This window comes from Indicator indicator, chromosome 24 (assembly GCF_027791375.1).
Source record: "Indicator indicator isolate 239-I01 chromosome 24, UM_Iind_1.1, whole genome shotgun sequence".
Classification (NCBI taxonomy): domain Eukaryota; kingdom Metazoa; phylum Chordata; class Aves; order Piciformes; family Indicatoridae; genus Indicator; species Indicator indicator.
The window spans coordinates 6,358,346-6,377,260 of record NC_072033.1 but is presented as its reverse complement, the minus strand read 5'-3'; the positions used below and the strand labels follow the sequence as shown (position 1 = coordinate 6,377,260).

The 18,915-nt window shown below is 39.4% G+C and overlaps 1 protein-coding gene across 1 annotated transcript in view; it reads left to right on the top strand.

Annotated features, from left to right (window-relative positions):
- PREX1 (phosphatidylinositol-3,4,5-trisphosphate dependent Rac exchange factor 1) overlaps window positions 1-18,915 on the top strand; it is a 150,870-nt gene that overhangs the window by 107,137 nt on the left and 24,818 nt on the right. The window contains exons 12-17 of the mRNA XM_054391765.1: window positions 2,843-2,946; window positions 3,598-3,647; window positions 6,385-6,460; window positions 9,836-9,908; window positions 11,193-11,335; window positions 17,622-17,714. Of these exons, the coding sequence (XP_054247740.1) occupies window positions 2,843-2,946; window positions 3,598-3,647; window positions 6,385-6,460; window positions 9,836-9,908; window positions 11,193-11,335; window positions 17,622-17,714 (539 nt within the window). The remainder of the gene's footprint in view (window positions 1-2,842; window positions 2,947-3,597; window positions 3,648-6,384; window positions 6,461-9,835; window positions 9,909-11,192; window positions 11,336-17,621; window positions 17,715-18,915) is intronic.

Genomic DNA, 18,915 nt, shown 5'->3' with positions numbered 1-18,915 from the left:
GATGCTTGGTTGAAAAGTTTCTTTGCTCTCTGCATTCCTAAATGGACTTTCTTCAGATTCCAACCTTTAAATCCAGATTTGACCTGTTCTAGTTAAACAGCAAGTGCCCTAATTTCAACATTCAGATGAGGTGAGCTGCAAAATATGCATCTAAGGAATACATAACATATAGGCGTGTATGCTATATATAGACACATATAGATCTTAAGTCACCAGTGGTCTACATTTCCATAAAATCTCTTGGAAACCAATTTAATTAGGCTGGTCTTTCTTTAATCTCTTGGCAACTCAGCTCCACAAACTTGTCTTCAGGTGACAATAGCACTGTTAAGAAATTATGTCTGTTATCTTAATTAACACATAGAGAAATCTAATAAGAGCAGTACCATAATCCCTCATGCACATACATTCAACCTTCCCAGACCAAGATGTACTTTCAGGCACATTCAGACTTTGATGGACTTTGAGCATGAGCTCAAAAACACTGAACACTTGGAGTACTTGATCCTGCCTGCAGCTTTTGAGAACTGAAATGTTCTGGCTCCAATGTCTAGGGATCCCACTTAGGATGGAGAATGCTCTTTAGTGTCCACACCCTTACTTGCCCACATTCTGAGTGTGTACCCATGCACTGCTGTTGCAGAAAGCTCTCCTGAGACTTGTTGTTTCATGATGACTGTTTACTTTGTCACATCATACTTAGACACTTTCAGCAGTGCCCCTTTTCTATAAATACAAATTTACAGCTCAGAGAAAGTTATGCTGTTCCATCTACTGCTCCTCTCATTCAAATACCCTGAGTAAGATGCATCAGGTTTGGTTTTAATGTTACCTGTAGTTAGAGTTTGTGATGTGGGTGTCTGCAATGAGAGTTACTGCTAGACATTGGAAGTTATTTGCCACGCTGCATTTCCTTGAGGAGATATCCCTTGAGATTTTGGTAAATCATTAAACAGGAGAGTTTCCCATTATGTGTTTCCTAATGTAGCACCATAATGAAGCCTTTACCCCTGTTCTACATTGGGCAATATCTTTTATCTTTTGTTTTCACTTGGCAAAACATTACTGTCAGGTGAAAACTGCTGATCTCTCAGGCTGCCTGAAGAGCAGGGCCACAGGAGATTGCTAAACACTGAGCTCTGTGTGTTTTATCACTCAGTTTCCTCTGTATCAACTTTAATTCTGGCTATTTTATCTGGGACTGCTGATGTGGAAGTTCTGGTACCTGTCACAGAGAGCAGAAGTGATCAGAACCTGATCTGCTGTGTGCCAAACACAAGATGCTTTCTGCAGACTCGATTCTCAATTGGGTGTAGAAATACAAAATCCAGAGCTTGGAGACACTTGGAGTCAGTAGCTTATGCAGCTTAGAGATTCTATTGTAGACTAAAGAATGTACACTAGATCCTGCAAATGTTGTTTTATTCTGTGAAATCAGGGGGAAATATCACTAAAAGCAGGAATCTTAGTTAAAGACCATGATGTCCTATGTATTGAGGGAAGGTCTTAAGGACTTCTGGACTCTGCCTTCTAAAGAATTTCCTGCCCACTCTGCAAGGGGCACACTACACCTCAGTCCTGGTACTTCTGAGTCTGCCTAACCCAGTTTGATTGTCTTCAGTCATACAGTGCAGTTTTCTCAGGTTAATCAAACTCAGGCTAAGATGCATCTAAATAGTGTAAATCCATGTTTTTCTCTCAGGTCATCAAATGCTCTGCCTACACTATGAAATACTGCATCTAAAATATTCAAGAGTGCTCTAGCACCAAGATCTGGCTGTGATTTTTTTTTTTTTTTTTTTTTTTTTTTTTACCATGGGCACAGCAGGAAAGATTAGAGTGACAAAGCTACCCCACCTGACCTGCTCTCTGCTTGGGTTGCTCTTCCCTGGGCTTGCTCCCCTTTCTCTACATAGCTGTATAACTGGTCTCCATTAAATTACACCCTGAACAATGGCATTTCTGTACCACATACTGTAAAAAATGGAATATTTTTTACTTATAAAAATATTTTATAAGTTCTTTTTAATTTGCTCAGTTGTTGGCACTTTTAGCTTATAATTACCACTTATTTACTAATTAGTGAAACAAATAATTTCTCCTAGTTACTGAGTTACAATCCTCAGTATTAGTTTCCCACATTCAGGTTCTATTGAACCCTTGAAACAAAGATAAACCTACATATAACTGCTATAGACTTCAACCCTCTTCCCCTGGACCAATCTGTGTGAAACTGGGTATGGGTTTTAACTCCTTTCTAATTTTGACCAATGCTTCTTTTGAAATAGTTCCTTGTTACACTGAAACATCTCTTGTGTCCTTAACTCTATCAGTATGTGGCATTAACTCAGTAAGATTTTAACTGCCCTTCTGTGGAATGCAGATTCTAGGCAAAAAAAAAAAACAACACTCTCCCAAAAATACTGTTTAGTTTTTAGGAGAAACTCACTCTTAATGCAAGAACTGTGGTAGAAGAATACCTCTAACAGCTATAGTTCCTCCCACCAGCACACTTCTGCTTATGGAACTGCAGAACTTTGAGCAGCTGCAATTACCTTCCCTAGGACTCTTTCCAAAACCTCACATAAATTGAATCTGGTGTAAAAGGAAGGCATTTCAATGTTGGAGCTGCAGTGTTGTAGAAAGTGCCTGTGTTGGTGGAGCAGTTCAGAAGTGCCCCAAAGTGTGTGTGTACTCAGTAAGGGGAAATTTAAAGAGCTGAGTCTTCTGTTCAGAAAATGGTAAATACCAGCAGGTATTTAGGTATGGATGTACTAAATGGCCTATGAAGAACATGGCAGGGGAGAAAAGACTAATTTTGACTATGCTACTGGTGTTTTAGTTTCAGATAAACACCAGTTCAAGAACGAGCAGGTGATGTACAGATTTCGCTATGATGATGGAACGTACAAGCCAAGAAGTGAATTGGAAGACATCATGTCCAAGGTTCGTATGAGCATTCTTGAACCATGTGATTTGCATCAGAAGAGTTTGTAGCTGACCAGTTGTTTAGCAGCTCCCTAATGCTGTTTATCTTTGCTGTATTAAGCTATCCATCCTAATGCTGTAGGAGACATGCACCCTAGGGAGAGGAAGCAGAGCCTAGAAATAAATAACTATATAGTTGTGACTGCAGCTGAGACTGATAATTACAATCCTAACATAGTAACAAAAGATCTTAAACACCATGTCTTCTGGACATTATGTTTCAAGGAGATAGAAGAGATCAATATTTAACTGCTGCTCCTGATAATTGTATGTCAGATGAGTTCTGTTGATCCCGTATCTGTCCATATACCTTTTAATAAATTAGATTTCTTATGGAGGGCAGTTCATGGGTTTCATGGGTTAATTGTGAGGAAGGCTTAACAGAGAAAATGTTGGAGTGGAGGTGATTAGAGATAAAGAACCATTTTTGGCTTCTGGAGACAGGGAAAGAAGAATGTTTGATAGACTAAGAGAACTGTTTTGAAAAACAGTTAATAGATAATTCCAGCTGAGTAGAGACATCAGTGTCCAGGTTTTGCTAGCTTTAGTTTATTGAGAAAGAAAAAGAAAAACTGATGATATCATGCATTCTGCCTTCTTCATCTTCAGGGTGTGAGACTCTACTGCAGACTACACTGCCTATATACTCCAGTGGTAAAGTAAGTGCACTGTCCTGATCCCTGTCTATGTATAACCTGGCTTTACTATTGAAATCTTTCTTCTGTCTTATTACAAACAGTCATTTTCCGCATTTTCTTGGCTCTTTTACTACCCTTCTATCACCACAGTTCAGATGTGTAGTTTTAGTTCTACTGGTGGACATTGGAACAGGGTTCTGGGGGATTGACAGGCTGGTGTTGCAGTCTTCCTGACATTGGCTTCCTCTGTCAGTTCATGAGAGCTGCTAGCGTGACACAAGCGTGTTTGTTGTCTCTGGCATTTTCTGTGAGCTAAAGTGAATGTGATTAATAAGTGACTACTGATTCAGGGCAGGCTGTGGTATGACTGCAGCTGCTGTATTGTTTGGGCTATAGAAAATGCAAACAGATGCTGAAATGGTGTAAACAGAGTCCAGTGTGATGGTAGGATTCCTTCCTTCAAAGCACACTAAATGAACAAAAGCCAGTCTGAAGGGGAATAAAACCAGAGGCTGTGTGTAGATGGCCTAGACCTTGTGAAGGACATTATATTCCTCCAGCTTCTGTGAGGCAGCACAGTACTGCCAAAATTTGAATAATTCTCACATCTTTGTTTGCCTATTCACCTGCAGCTCATGGTTCTGGATAACATTCTGTGGTCTGCTCCTGTTCAGGCTAGCTTGAAATGGGGGAAAAGTCAGTGAACTCATGTTGACATATTCATCCTGACAAGCATTTAACTACAAGCAGTGAAAGACTGGGCCTTGGACCAAGGTCCTGATGCCAGCTTATTCAAAACTCTAGCTCTATGTCAGCATCTGTATGAAAATGTTGGGAGTTGCTTCTCACAGTCTGGAAACCCCTACTCATTAGTACTCAATATTGTAATACTTTCCTTTATTGTTCTGACATTTCAAAAGCACATTTTTCTCAAGATAAGTGTGTGAGGGAAAAACTGCCCCAAAAACTCCCACAGCTCTGTGCTGGTTTTAGCACATTACATTTAGAGAAGTCAAAAAATCTGTGTAAGCACTATGAGGAAAGCTTTTGTTCTGAGGACACGTATTTCTGGAAATGCTGTCATGTTTTTTGTTTGGTTGGTTTGTTGTTTTTTGTTTGTTTGGTTTTTTTTTTTCCCAATTCTGAAAGCCCTGCTTCCCTTTCTAATTTCTCCCACCCTGCTCTCTGCAAACATCCAGGCGTTTCTCCTGCATTTATTTGCAAAGCCAAGGCACAACATGTTTGTAGCTGCAGGTGATTAGCGAAAGGAACATGAGTAGAATGAATTTTAGATGGGAGTTTGATGTTAGGTTTTTAGAAAAAAAAAGGAGATACCCAGTAGTGTGGTGCTAGTGAAAGAGGCTGATTTGACAGAACTGGAGAATAAAGTCTCCTCTCAAGCTGCTGTATAGATACATCCGGACTGTAAAACAGGCACAGTGGCTGTGAGAGTTTCCTTCCACAGTCTTGCCAGTGGACCTCCAGCTTGAAATCGAAGGACCACCTCCAAGGGTGAGAGAGGAATTAATTCTCCATAGCCCATTCAACATTTGGACTCTCTACTGAGACTCCTAACAAGAGGGAGCCAATTAATGCAAATTAATTGTGGTAATGGCTTTTGTGATGTGGAGCTAGGAACTGGATCAAGACCACAAAACTTATTTCACACGGGCCAGTAACAGCCTTGCAATGGAAAGAGCTTTTCATCCTCTCATGAGCTGGATTAAATCCAGTGACCTGGAGGTGAAAGGTGTTAGAGCCCAATGTCCTGAGCCACATAGTCCTCTTATATTTGTATCAAAATTCTTTAGAAGTATTTTATGAAAGACTAAAAACATCAATTATCTCCATGACTCTGAGAAGAGGAGTGGAAGAAAACTGCAAAGAGCAGCAAGTTACAATAGGGTTTCTTTTCCTTGCTTCAGTGCTGCTCTCTACAAGGGCTGTGTGAGATTGTGCAATTTGTGTTACAAGACCTAAATACAACACTTCTTTCTTTATTTACAATGGCTGAAATTTTCTGATGCCTTAAAAGAACACTGTGCACTTTTATTTGTATCTGGCTGCTCTGTGATACTTTTGCTAAAGGAAGTAAAATCTGAACAGATGCAGGGAATCAGGAAAAATCTCTCTTGACAGAGAGGGCTGAAAGGTGCTTAATCCAGTGAGCCTAACAAAAAGGGGGCACAGAGGGAATATGTGGGGTCACTGTTGATGAATACATCGATGGGTAAACACTAGAGAAGAACTACTGAAGCTTATGGATGAGGCTTCTGCTGAGCCAACAGACGTAAACTGGAGATGATGGGATTTAGGACAGAAGCTAGAAGATGACTCCCAGCCAGAAGAACGTGACTTTCAGCAAGACCAATGGTGGTGATATCTAACCTAAGTTAAAGCAGCAGCTTAGTATATCTGTGAAAAGAATGTCCTTGTTCTCTCTGGCAGGAATATGAGCTCACTGAAGATGGCTTGAAAACAACATCTAGAGAAATTTGAAATAACACTGATCTGAAATATCTTCCTAATGCAAGTTGTTAGAAAAGTTTAAACAACGGTCCTTCTAAAGAAAAAAGGATATCTCCTTCTTATTCTTTGTCTTACTTGTATGTGGCTGGAAGTCTCATATTTTTCTCCATCTATAATTCTTGTTCTTTCCTCAACTTAATAGTATCACAATAGTATATGAAGGTTCAGAGTGTAAAAGAGATACTTACCTTTTTGTCCTAATTTCCCCTGAATTCTCTTTCTTAACTAGGGACCGTGACTACCACCTAAAGACCTACAAATCAGTAATCCCTGCAAGTAAACTCGTGGATTGGCTCATTGCACAGGTAAGAAAATGTTAAGGTACTGCCAAGGAGCTTAATTGGCTAGTTACATTTAAAAATAAATAAAACACATTTATTTGGGAATATTGACACAGAATTAAACATGCTCTGATTCTTTGAATTTATCATCTTATGCTTTTCGCTATTGTTCATTTGGTGAAAACTTATTTGGCAGCATAAAGAGAAGAAAGTTCTTTGTTAGCCCTAGGAGTGGTTGAACTGGCTGTTCTCAGGAATCTTTTTTATTTCTTGTGATTTTTGGAAGACGTTTAAAGCAGTGTTGATCTCATTTAACCTAATGATAGGTGTGGTACAGTTTTGCTAAAAATGAGTTTAGAGTTTCATACTGACAACTACACTGTTGTCTTTAGAAACTGTAGTTGCTCCACATTTACCCGTGGAGAAGAGCTTCTAGATTGGGAAATCAAACATTTAGCTTTGATAATCTAAAGCAATGAAGGAAGAGTGTGCCCTGTTGCTCACTATCATAGAGTCAACTGCACTCTCTAGTTTTGTCTTAAGTGATGATCTGATTCAGAGTCACATTGAATCCTACACTGACAAAATGACATAAAGAGAGGCAGCTTTGAATGAGAATCAGGCCTGTGACAACCAGGGATGTTGTCCTTCAGAAATGTTTCCTGCAATTGCATTTGACATCCTTCTACAATAATAAGGTTGATATGATTTAAGGCTGTTCTCTGTTAAAAGCACAGAGGAGGGCAAGGATATTAGTAGTGAGGTTGTCATATCAGTTGTGTGTGATTTAACTGGGTCTTCTTCGTGGAAAGCTGAGGGGGGGGGAAGTCTGCTTTGGTGAAAGAAGAGAGATGTAATCAGGCTAATCTGGCCAATACAACAGTTAATCATAGAGCTGTGCACAGCAGAAAGGTTCAGATAGCAAAGTAAAACATTGGCTCTTGGTCTGGAAAAGGCAGCTCATTTCTTCCCCCATTTTTCTTCATTGTGGTAGGTTAATGTGGCTGCTAGTTCTCCTGTTTACTGAACTCTTCACTAAGATTGAACCAGGCTGTACTAAAGCCAGATGTGGAGACATGGAAGGCTGTGTAATTTATTTTGTGTCTGTGTCTGTAGACCTATATGTGCATGTATACAGATGCGAAGATGAGGGCAATTTCTTCTGTGCTCACCAGGGAACACTGCTAAACATTTAAATCACTGTCAGTCTTTGCTCATAGATCCATACAAATAGTCATTTTCAAGGAGATTTGCTTAGAGTTTCCTTTCTAGATTGAACTGTTTTCTAGCAGCCATTTATATTTTGGCTGTATTAACTAACAACAGATGTTTGTGGAAACTAAGGAATACTGAGCTTTTGTGCATTCTTTTAAATTTAACTGCACAGATCTCAGCCTTTCAGTGTAACTTTAGACATCTCTTCCTGCAAGTCTTGGTGTTGGTGTCTGATCTGATAACTACCTGTTACACAAAAATGCTGGGATATATTCGTCTGATTCTGGCAATTAATTTGCATCATGACTGTAGTTGAGAAATGGTGCACAAAGTACATCAGTCCTATTGTTTCTGTTAGATTTAATGCCATAGGTTGTTTACTAGCAGGGAGTTTTTGCACTTGGGAGAGGGTGGTCGAGGGATTTCCTAATGACTTGGGGATTTAATGTTGAGTTTGCAGGATGTCTTTTTGTTGTTTCTTGCTCTTCACAATAGCTGGTTCCTATTGCAGCTATCCCCATGTTGCCTAAAACAACAGTGGATTCCAAAAAGTTGAGAGTAACATCAGAAAGAATTTTCTCCTCCAGTTTATTTATAATTGAAAGAATAAATGAGATTTTTAAGTCCCAGCCTCTGTAAAATAAACCACCCATTTATCCCAAAAAGTAGCACAAGTGTTGAGAATTGTCACATGATGGGATGTTGAAAATGAACAAAGGCTTACAAAGGCTTGAAAGTAGTTTATAATAAAAGTTAAACTTCAGGTTTATTAAAGTCCTTTGCTTGGCTTTCCTTGTCTGATTACAAAATCAAGCAGTTTCTCCAGAGCTTGGGTTTTTTTCCTACTGAGACAACAGTATTTAGTTCTCACTTTGTAAATGTCATGCCTTTTTTTTTCTCTCTCAGAAAGTCTCTTGACAAGAACCAGTAGTGCTGCTGACTGACAAAAGTTGATCCTTTTTTAAAAATATATATTTAATTAGTATCTTTACACCATAAAAATGTTCTTTGCTGGTATTGGCCTGGCACATAGCTATTGCTCCCCATAGTAGGGCTTGAGGTAGGACTCATGTTCTACTGACCAGATCAGAGGTCTTTTGGTCTGCAAGCTGGTTTGCTTAAAGCAAAGTCAGTACACTACTACCCTGTCAGCTGCTAGAGCTTCAGGATATGTAGTTCTCCAGATGGAGAGGGGAAAGGTGGTGAAATGTTTGTGTAGGATACAGCTTCTCATTTAGTTGGGCTGGAAGTAAAACACTGAAATTGTTCTTCTGCTAAAGCAGCAGGTCCCTGACCTGCTAGAATGAGCTGACCAGCTGCTTTTAGTGAGCAGATCCCAGGGTCTCTTGTGCCTGTCTGGGGACTGGGAGGGAGATAATCTTACATCTGGTGACCAGCGTTAACGTTTTTCATCTGGGTAAGGCTAACAGCTCCCCCTGATTTTTAGCAACATTATTTATTCCATATGATTATTTATTCTATATGATTATTCTGTATCTGCCAAAAAACTACAACCAGTGTGTTCATAAAATCTTTGCTTGTGGCTGCAAATTAGCAGATACAGAGAAAATTAGGTGTGTCTTCTGTTGAGCTGAATTGTGGATGCAAAACGTAGTGCTGGCATTTCAGGTAAATTGGTGCATTTTGCAAGTTCTCTTTGGCACCTGTTTTGAAATACTATACTCAAGGCTTTTAGATAGTGACAAACTGAAGCCTTTTGTTCATAGGTCTGCTGTGCAAGCAAAGAATGCCCCTGCAGTTTGAACCAGTCTGACCTTTGGAGTTATATTCATGGGGTTCACTCAGGACTGTTGCCTTTGGTTGAATATAGATAAGCTCTGTCTATTTCTGTCTCTAAGGATGGATTTTATTGTCTGTGGCTAATGGATCCTAAAGTCTGACACTATGCTTGCAAATAAAACTCTGTACACTGAATTATGTGCCTTTGTGGGTTACACAACTGCTTTGCAGAATCCTGGTCCTTGTGTTTCTAGTTCCTGTAGGAGGCAAGAGCTGCCATAGATAGGAATGAATGGGATTTGGGCAATGGGGTAGTTTAATTTCTTGTTCTTCCCTACAAAGAGCATCCTGCTAATTTCAGAGCCACAAGCTCTGCGGTGGGGAAGGGGAATAACTGAGTTTAGGAAGTCATCTGAGATGTAATGTTTATCCTCTTGTTTCTAGGGAGACTGTCAGACTCGGGAGGAAGCTGTCGCGCTGGGTGTTGGACTCTGCAATAATGGCTTCATGCATCACGGTAATGCATCAATATTGCTTCCCACAGCCAATTAAAGGAGCACTTACTTCAGATTAGCTGACTGCCTGCAAACCCCTTTTCTGTAGGCTGTACATCCTGATGTGTATACAATTGTAGGTATCCCAAAAAGCAGGTCCTCCTAAAAAGTGGAATGTCTAAGCCTGGTACCTTCCCATGTAAATCCCCTTGCTAATAGTTATGATGAGCCCTGAAGTGATCAGACAAGCTAGAAAGGGCATGTTTCTTCACTGTATCTCCTTCAGAGCCATCAGACCAATGCACAACCCAAGTACTGTCCTGAAATTTCACTAAGAAACGTCAGGTACAATGTAAAATTGCCTCATCCTTGATGCTTGGACAGCAGGCACAGTCTTAAGTGCAGAGTCTTGGAAGCTCCCAAATCTGAAGTGCCCAACTGCCAAGTTATACATCATCCATCCTTAAGTGATGCTGCTGCTAGATTGGGAGTGTAAACAAGCCACATCTGTGTCAGTATCAAATAACACATACAAAGTCCCAAGAGTAAACCATAGTTAATCCAGTGGAACATCCAGTTTTAGTCATAAATAGCATTTGCTCTGCATATTTTGAATAGTAGTTTTGAGATCAGATTATTGCAAATAACTACTAGAGAGTTTGCGTAGTACTTGATAAGAATGTAAGAACTGTTTTTCTTTAAAGAGTTTTAACCATTAGCCTTTGGCATTCATCACATCCTTTGGCAAGGAGTTTCTTAGCATAAGTACTTGCTGAAGGAAGAAGTTGTTCCTCAGGTTATAACATCGTCATTTGGTGCTTTTGTTTGAAGCCTCCAGGTGTCATATTTGGAAAATATAAAGCAGTGACACATCCCCAGCATTCTATAGATCTCATTTCCCTCTCAATTCCTTTTTGTTTAGTCTGTATATCCATTACACTTACCTTCACACAGCCATTTTCACCCCTTTTTGCTCCTTCCAGTTTTACCATATTCATTTTGACATGGGAAAGGAGTGCAAGGTTTTGAGTAGCATCTTTCTTCTGAAAGGATCTTTCGCATTTTATGTGTTCTACGTGCCAGGGAGGTGAAACCATCATCTCATGATGCACTATATGCACTGTGAGGAAAAGCGTATCCCTAAAATACAGTAGTAGCTTAAAAACAGAGAGCTGACTGATAGGGATGCATCTGCTCTTTGTTCTGTAAAGACTGGGGAAAGCTTTAGGAATTCCTTTAACTTTCTTTTTTGTTTCTCTCTTCCTTTCTCTGTGTAAATGCATGTCTGTTTCATACATTGCTTCCAGTTCTGGAGAAAAGTGAATTTAAGGATGAATCCTTGTATTTCCGCTTTTATGCTGATGAAGAGATGGAAGGCACCAGTTCAAAGAGCAAACAATTACGTAATGACTTTAAGCTTGTGGAAAACATCCTGGGAAAGAGTCTTCTGGTAAGAAACATGTTAATGTAAACCTTGATGTTTCTGTCAAACTGGTGGTGTTTCATACCAGAGGAGAATGAAAAGCAGAACTGTGAGAGGAGTTGCACCTGTAGCTAGACATTTCTTCACTGCAAAAGTACTAATTCTTGGGCTACTTTGCTATAGAGCTCCAAACTTTGTAACTCTGTCTTTTGCAGCTGGCAGAATACAAAGTTTATTCTGGTGGTATCAAGGAAAATCTACAAATTGCAGTCTCTCTTCTCTAGCATGTGAACATCCTACTGCACTATCTGGGAGCTTTGGATTTACAATTCACACACACGTGCAAATGCACGTAAGAGAGGAGACTCGGGGATACAACTGTTCCATCTAGCTCACAGCACAACCCCTTTCTATTCCTATGAAGCAGCAGTGGGAGTCTGGAAGTGAACTGGGAGCTGGAGATGTTAGCTTAGTAGGCATCATATGTTTTGAGTTCATTGATCAGGCACCACCATGTTGGTGTGGTGGAGGAGAAAGTGATAGGCACTGTTGTCAGGGAGAGGTCTGCTGTCAGGTTTAAACACATTTTTACAGCCTTATATGTGGATCCAGATGCAAGTTAAAAGCCTGAAAAGAATGATATTTCAGAACACCATTGTTTAAGTGATATGAACATGCCCTGCATTACTAGATCAAGTACAGCCTTACTTTGTGTATGGAAGTGATTTTCCACACAATACTGTTCTCTATGTTCATGCCTTTGCAACATCACAGTTGTCTCCTAGAGTCCCACCTCACTAAATGCCATCACAGTCCTTACTTTTTTGGGACTCTTCTAATGCTTTTAGGTATGATTGGATTGGTGCAAAGTCTTTGTTCTGAGATCCTTGTTTGTTTCCAGGGGGTCCAGGGCCATCTGTTTGTCCCTTGGAATACTGGCAGAATGCAGGACCAGGATAAAAACTTGAGTCAGAAACTACAAAACCAGAGTTGCTGGAAAAGATCCAGAGGTCCATTATATGGGGGTGTTTTTTCCTGTGCTTCACACAAACTTCACTATCTCACCGTTCTCTTGTCTCCCAGGAGACCAATCAGTATTTGTCTCAATAGCCAGAATTAATATTTAAAGCACTGTAGTCCCTCAAAATTATCCCTCTCTGCATCCAGAGCCAGAAACAGGGATGTTAGGTTAATGGGCTTATCCTCATGGAGCATTGTTAGATCAAGCAAAGCAGTGAAAAGATGATACACTTGGGTTTGTTGGGTTTTTGGGGTTTTTTACTGTGGTTGCAAAGCACTCAGCAATCAGTTTGGTGTGAGTTGGTGGGAACTGGCATTCTGCAGGTATTTTTAGTTTTCCACCTTTTCAAGACAAGACAGTTTGAGAAAACAGATTGAGTAATATCTCTCTTCCACTTTTTTCTGTCAGTTCAAGGCATTTCTGTTAATATGCCAGAATTCAAGGGTAATGTGTTAGCTGTGAAAGGAGTTCTTTGAGTCTGTTTCCTGATAATGTAATAATAATTTATTGATATTCTTTAAAGAGACAGAACAAACAAGCAGAGGGCATGGACTATTTACTGGTGATTGATCACAATCCCTAATTGCTCCTTCCAGTCACTCCATAATTTGGTAACAAATTATTTGCAGCAGTTCCGAAGTGCATCAGTCAGCCTCTGTCAAAATACAGTCTCATCTCTGAAAGTAAACAACCTGAAATGAAGAGCACATGATGAGTAAGAAACCTCCTTAGAGGGCACAGATTTTTGTCAGATGGGTATTAGTCATGCCGAAGTTCTGAGGTGCCCTCATTTCCACAAGTAAACTAGCATGTTTGTGAAGAAGACCTCACAAAATAGGAGTACAGCAAATGCATTACACTTAGCCTCAAAAGAAATTGTTCCTGACTTCTTCTGTTAGCAGTTATGAGTAACTGGAATCCTGAGGCTTTGCTGCTGTGGAATATCACTATCTGCTTCTTTATACTCATGATAGGGCATTGATCCTTCCCAGCCCCTGATCCCACCCTGGGAAGTTAAATGGAGTTTCTTTAGCACTGGCTTTTGAAACATGCCTTTCTTACTGCTGTGAAATCCCAGCTGTTTAATGAACACGTTCCCTACCATTTTCGTCTAAGTTTGCTCTAGGACAGAAGAGCTTGGCCTTGAGAACAGAACTCAAAAAAAATGTTGGCAATCATCAGAAATGCCAAGGAAAAGTGTGTTTTCAGTCTGCAAAAGTCCGCTTCAAACAAACTTTAATACTCATTTGTTTGTGCAATTGTTTCTCATTGAAGGACATAAATCTTGACAAACTGAGAAAATATACAACATTCTTTGCATAACTGAAGAGAATTTGGATTTGGGATTGATTCCAAGCATTGTGACTGCAGTGTGCTGTTAACTTGTGGTCAGCACCTCTGCTTGTTAGCCCAATCCAACCATGACACAAGTTAAAGCTGAGTATCAGACAAGGATATTTGCTTGGGGTGAGGGGCCTCCATCAAAGGTTTAATGCACACACAGTGCTGGACTCCCCAGCAGACTCCAGCATATCACTTACCAGGTGGCAGAAAAAAATCATTTCTAGTGATTTCTGGAGAGAATACCTGTGCATGTTTTATGTAGCATTCTCAAAACTGTTGCACTGGCTTAGAGCAGGGGCCTGAGTACTGTGGCATATTGGGTGAAAGCCAATGGTTTGAGCACGCAAGTCAGGATTCCCTGGGTTTTAATTTGACTTCTCCCTGAGCTCGCTGTGTGGCCTGAGCAAGACCTTAAGGCAGTCCATTCCTCAGTTTAACCACCTGAGAATCAGGATGCTGAATCTCATTTATACACAGGGCTTTGCTACTGCTGTTATATTTAAAATCAGGCCTGAAAGTGCAAGTGCCCTTAAACTTCAGCACTTCAGACACCAAGGTTTTAGATAACAATATTATCATTTCAGTGTCTTTTCCATTTCAAAGCAGCAAATCCAGTAAATACAGCATTCAACTTAAAATTCTTTTAAAAAGTATAGAATGCATTTCTTCTGTTCTAATCATGAATAAATAATGGTATTTTGTATTACTCAGAGCCATATTTGGTCCCTAATAAAAATCTCTTCCATCTTTAATCAGCACCAGGAGAATAATTTTTGTGTGTTGTGCTAATATAAAATGACCTAACTCTGCAAAATTTCAGCAGAGAAAGAGCAAAAAAGAGATTTCCCGTTGTTCTTCATTATACAAGCCTACCACAGTCTATTGTAGCTTGAGAATTCAAATCATTATTTGAAACATCCCTGGGATGAGAGCCACTAACAAGAGTGCGTCCTCTAGGGATTTCTAATCTCCCCAGGAGACGACAGGCTGGCAAGTCAGTAACAAGAGACATCCATCATCCAGGTGTATGTGGCCAGATAAGGGCTTTGAGTGGATTTGGATACTGAAAATTACAGTGAGTTCTGAAGTGAAAAATCATCCCTCAGGCTGTAAATCTTACACTGTTCAGAAGGAACAGTTCCATTTCAGTGGTCAGTTTCAAACCAGAAGAAACTGAGTCATTTTGTGTATGTTAAGCCTATTTTGCTAATGTGACAAAACATACCTGTAAAGATAATAGCAGTAGAGGTGACTTAGATTCTGGAGCTTCTCACTGGAAAGAAATTTTGTCTTCTCAAATTTTGTTTTAGTGCCCCAGAACTCTTGACTTTTGAAAGGCTGGGGAGACTGGAACAACCTGGGAGATGAGGTGGCAGGAAAATAGTTCTCTTAAAATGAACGCTGCCGAGGGTCACAGAAACCTCGTCAGTTTTGTGAAGCATTCAGCCTTGACATTACTCGATAAGTCACTGCTCCTTAAGAAATTCTTAACAAGTTAAATTGTTCAAGTATGTCCTACAGAGACAAGTTTATGCTGGAGAACTTTAGGGATGGCTGTGAGAGAAGGACGTAGATGGAAATGGTCTTTGATCTGCCTGTGCTGCTGATGTCTCCAAGTTTAGGTTGAGAGTTCCCACTTCTGTATGATACAGTGCAACAGAACATCCTTTGCATAGCTTTTCATCTCCTCTCTCCTACTCCACATACACATACCCTCCTCCAAAATTCTCTTTTGAATATATTCTGACTGCATTTGCCCTCTGGTTTTGGTTAAACATGCTTTTTTTTTTCATATAGTCTCATTCTTTAACGTGGCTGTCTTTCAAGATGAAAGAGCTGCTGCCTTTACATTTAAAAAACTGATTGGATTTCAGGGGCACAGAAATAATTCTTGCAGATGGCAAGTTAGTTAATTGCTTTGGGCTCCTTAGGGATGAAGGTGTTCAGCTGTGGAACTGCAAGGTATTACTACTTAGTTCTACTGAATGATCCACAGCCTTCTCCAAGTGCTGAATACTGAATATCACCCAGAGGCTACTTTTATGAGTGTCCCCAGTACAGGAATGTTACTCTATAGAATGTGAGGTTTATTCTGTACACTCCAATGATGCACCTGGGATTTCTTAAAACTATTTTGGTTCTTTGCTTTCAAACAATGCATTCTTACAGTACTAGTGAACAGGGAAAGGTAGGTTATTAAAAATGATAGCATACAAAAGATCTTCATGCATAGTAATGGCAGCTGTACCCAAGAGATCATTTAATTTGTGTAGCTGCAGGCTTCTTAAATTTGGGAAATCAAAGCCTCCAGATTTTTAAGTGTCTTTTTCATACATGCTTTCAAAATCCAATAAAAGAAGCTGAACAATACCTTGAAAGGTAAAATGAGAATTGGAGGGGGGAGCTATCCTAGAAACTTTCTATTTAATCCCAAATGCAAAAGTACCGTTGTTGGCTGAAGCTCGTTACACTTGAAGCACTAAAAATCTAACCAGTGGTGCAGCCTGTTTCCTAAGCTGTCCTGTTACTAAACCTGCAGAAAGAGCATTGCTTCTGAAAATATTTTGATAGAAATATCTAAGAATGGCAAACCTACCTTTTTAGTCTTTCTGTTTTCCTGTTCATCCTTTCATCTGAGCATTATCTGATGAGGATCTTTTCCTTGCAGATACATTATGTCATGCAGCATTTTAACATGGATGTTAAGAAGGGATGATTCTGTTTCTTCTTTACTTTTTTTTTTCCTAAGGTGAATTCCTGTACAAAGACAAAGCTTTTAAACTGATGGCTTTGACTTAAATTGAAAAAGGCAGTGTTTTTAAATAGCGCACGAAACATCAGAATGAAGGAAATAATTCTCAGTATTTTTTTTTCCCAGTGGCATGCTAGCTTTGTTTTTCTTTTTAACACAGTTTTAGTTTATCAGAGAGTTCCTAAATGTGGACTGTTGCTCAAATGCAAGATGTTTCTCAGGTAGAATTTCCTCTTGTCCATTTACCAATGGCCAGGCTTGCTTTGGTTTATGTTTTGAAAATGGGAAGTAAGTTCTTAAGCTTGTCTCCCCGCTCCCCTTCTGCCCCCCTTGTTATTAAACTGGAAGAGAATGAATGAAAAGTTTGCCATGGTTGATATCATTTTAAAAAATATTTATAAGGCAGGTCTGTGTGACCCTAATGCAAATAAACAGAAGCAGGTTCTCAGTAACAGCAACTACCAAGTCTTCTGTCAACCATAAAAGCACAAACTGAGCCATGCCACGTGTCTTGTATTTTTCCCTAACACAAATCTTATGTGACTGTTCTCTAGAGGAAAGAGCTGTGCAAGTCAGAAATGGTTCTCTCACTGCTCATCCAGAATTTTAGCCATCAGACTTGTCTGCTATGATGTGGGTTTATGTAGTGTGTAGTATTATCTATAACAAATAGGCCTAATATCCCAAATTTATCTGAAACTGATAGCTAAGAAGGGCTCACAGATTGTTCATTATTGGGTGTGTAGGATGTATTTAGAAAGTAAATGACACTGATCTCTAAGTCCATTCACCAAATACTGATAAGTACTGTAATCTAAAAGTGAAAGATCAAATGAAGGGTTAGAAGTTAAAACCAAATGAAGTTTCTAATAAAAGAGTTAATTAACCATTGGAACAAACTCGTAAGGACAGGAATAGATTCTTCACTTAAAGACTGCAGATGATAACTGGATTATTCACTGGAAATGCCACAGTATTACTATATAAGGGTGCAGTGCAGAAAGAACTGGATTAGGTTTTTTTGCTTATGTTGTGTAGGAGATCAGACCAAATGACCTTGCAGTCCCTTTCAGCCTTAAGATACAAAAGTCTCTGTCAGTCATGGCTAGGAATGAAATGATCCATTTCTCATCTCCATCCTTCAACTTCTCAGCTAACTCCATGTTTGTGAAGCATTACCTTGTGCTCTTTCTAAGATTTTACCAGAAGAGGATGACTATGGATTTGACATAGAAGAAAAGAACAAAGCAATTGTGGTGAAGTCAGTTCGAAGAGGGTCCTCTGCAGAGGTAAGAAATGACATCTATAAATATTTTGGGTTTGTTACTGAAAAATATTTCAATGCTTTGAAAAGGTGCAAAACTATCCTTTTATTCAAGTCAGTGTCATTTTAAAGACAGCTAATAGAAAATTGGATGTCTTCTACAATTCGTGTGATAATAAACTGTTTCTGTTAAATTGCAAAGCCTTCTAGCATCTTTGAGTGACTTGCTGAATATTTTTGATAAGTGACTGGACAACAGTAGTATCTTTGTGTGGTGGTGTAGTGTACCTCAGCTGCAGGAGTGACTGGAGGAGGGAGGGAAAGTAACATTGTTTTGGGATAGCAAAGATGTGCAATGAGAAACGGGTTTGGGTGAAAGTTGTATTTTTAGATTTGTAGTTATTCCTTAAAAAGCATGCACTCGTTTCCCTTCTTGGTATTTTTTAAGGGTTCGGTAGAACATACTTGCTTTGTTTCTTTGAGGAACATAGATGGCCCAGATGTCATAGAATCTGAGTATGTCATAATCATTCGTTTATCCATAAAAAATCCTTGTGTGGATAACACAACATGATCCTCCATTTGCTGAAATAAAGCATTAGACAGACTGAAAATCACCCAAAGAGCTTTTAAAAATAGGCTTTTTAGCACCTGTGAAGATGAGAGAGGACTACATTACTTGTTCAGTATTTCACAGTACATTGTAGCAGCACACAGATGGTATTTCTAATTAATAGCCCAAGACAACAATAAATTACAGAATTTATTTTAATGTCCACATTTATTTGTGGTCACTGCTTTTGGGCTTCACTACTCCTGGATGACTTTCCCAATGCAAATATCTGGTGTGGATGGACTGATTTTAGCAAGTTGAGAGTGTCAATTTGAACTGAAGCTTAATGGTAGAACTAAATGATTTCAGTATTCCCGATTCTTGTTTGGTTTATGGCTGCCAAAGAAACCAGTCCTATCCTCTACTTCATGTTCAAAATCAGCATGGGTTGGCCAAAAATTTTATTAGTACAGAGCTCTGCTGGAAACCATTGCCTGACAGGTAATCCTTCTGCCCTTTCTTAGGTTAGGTGCTTGTGGAACAGCCTGCAAATCTGTTGTGTTTTAAGACAACAGAAGCACACAGTTTTCTAAGGAATCTTTTTCTTGATCTTCCAAGATAAACTATCTGTGACCATGAGCCCATCTTTTCAACTTGATCCTAAAATATTGCT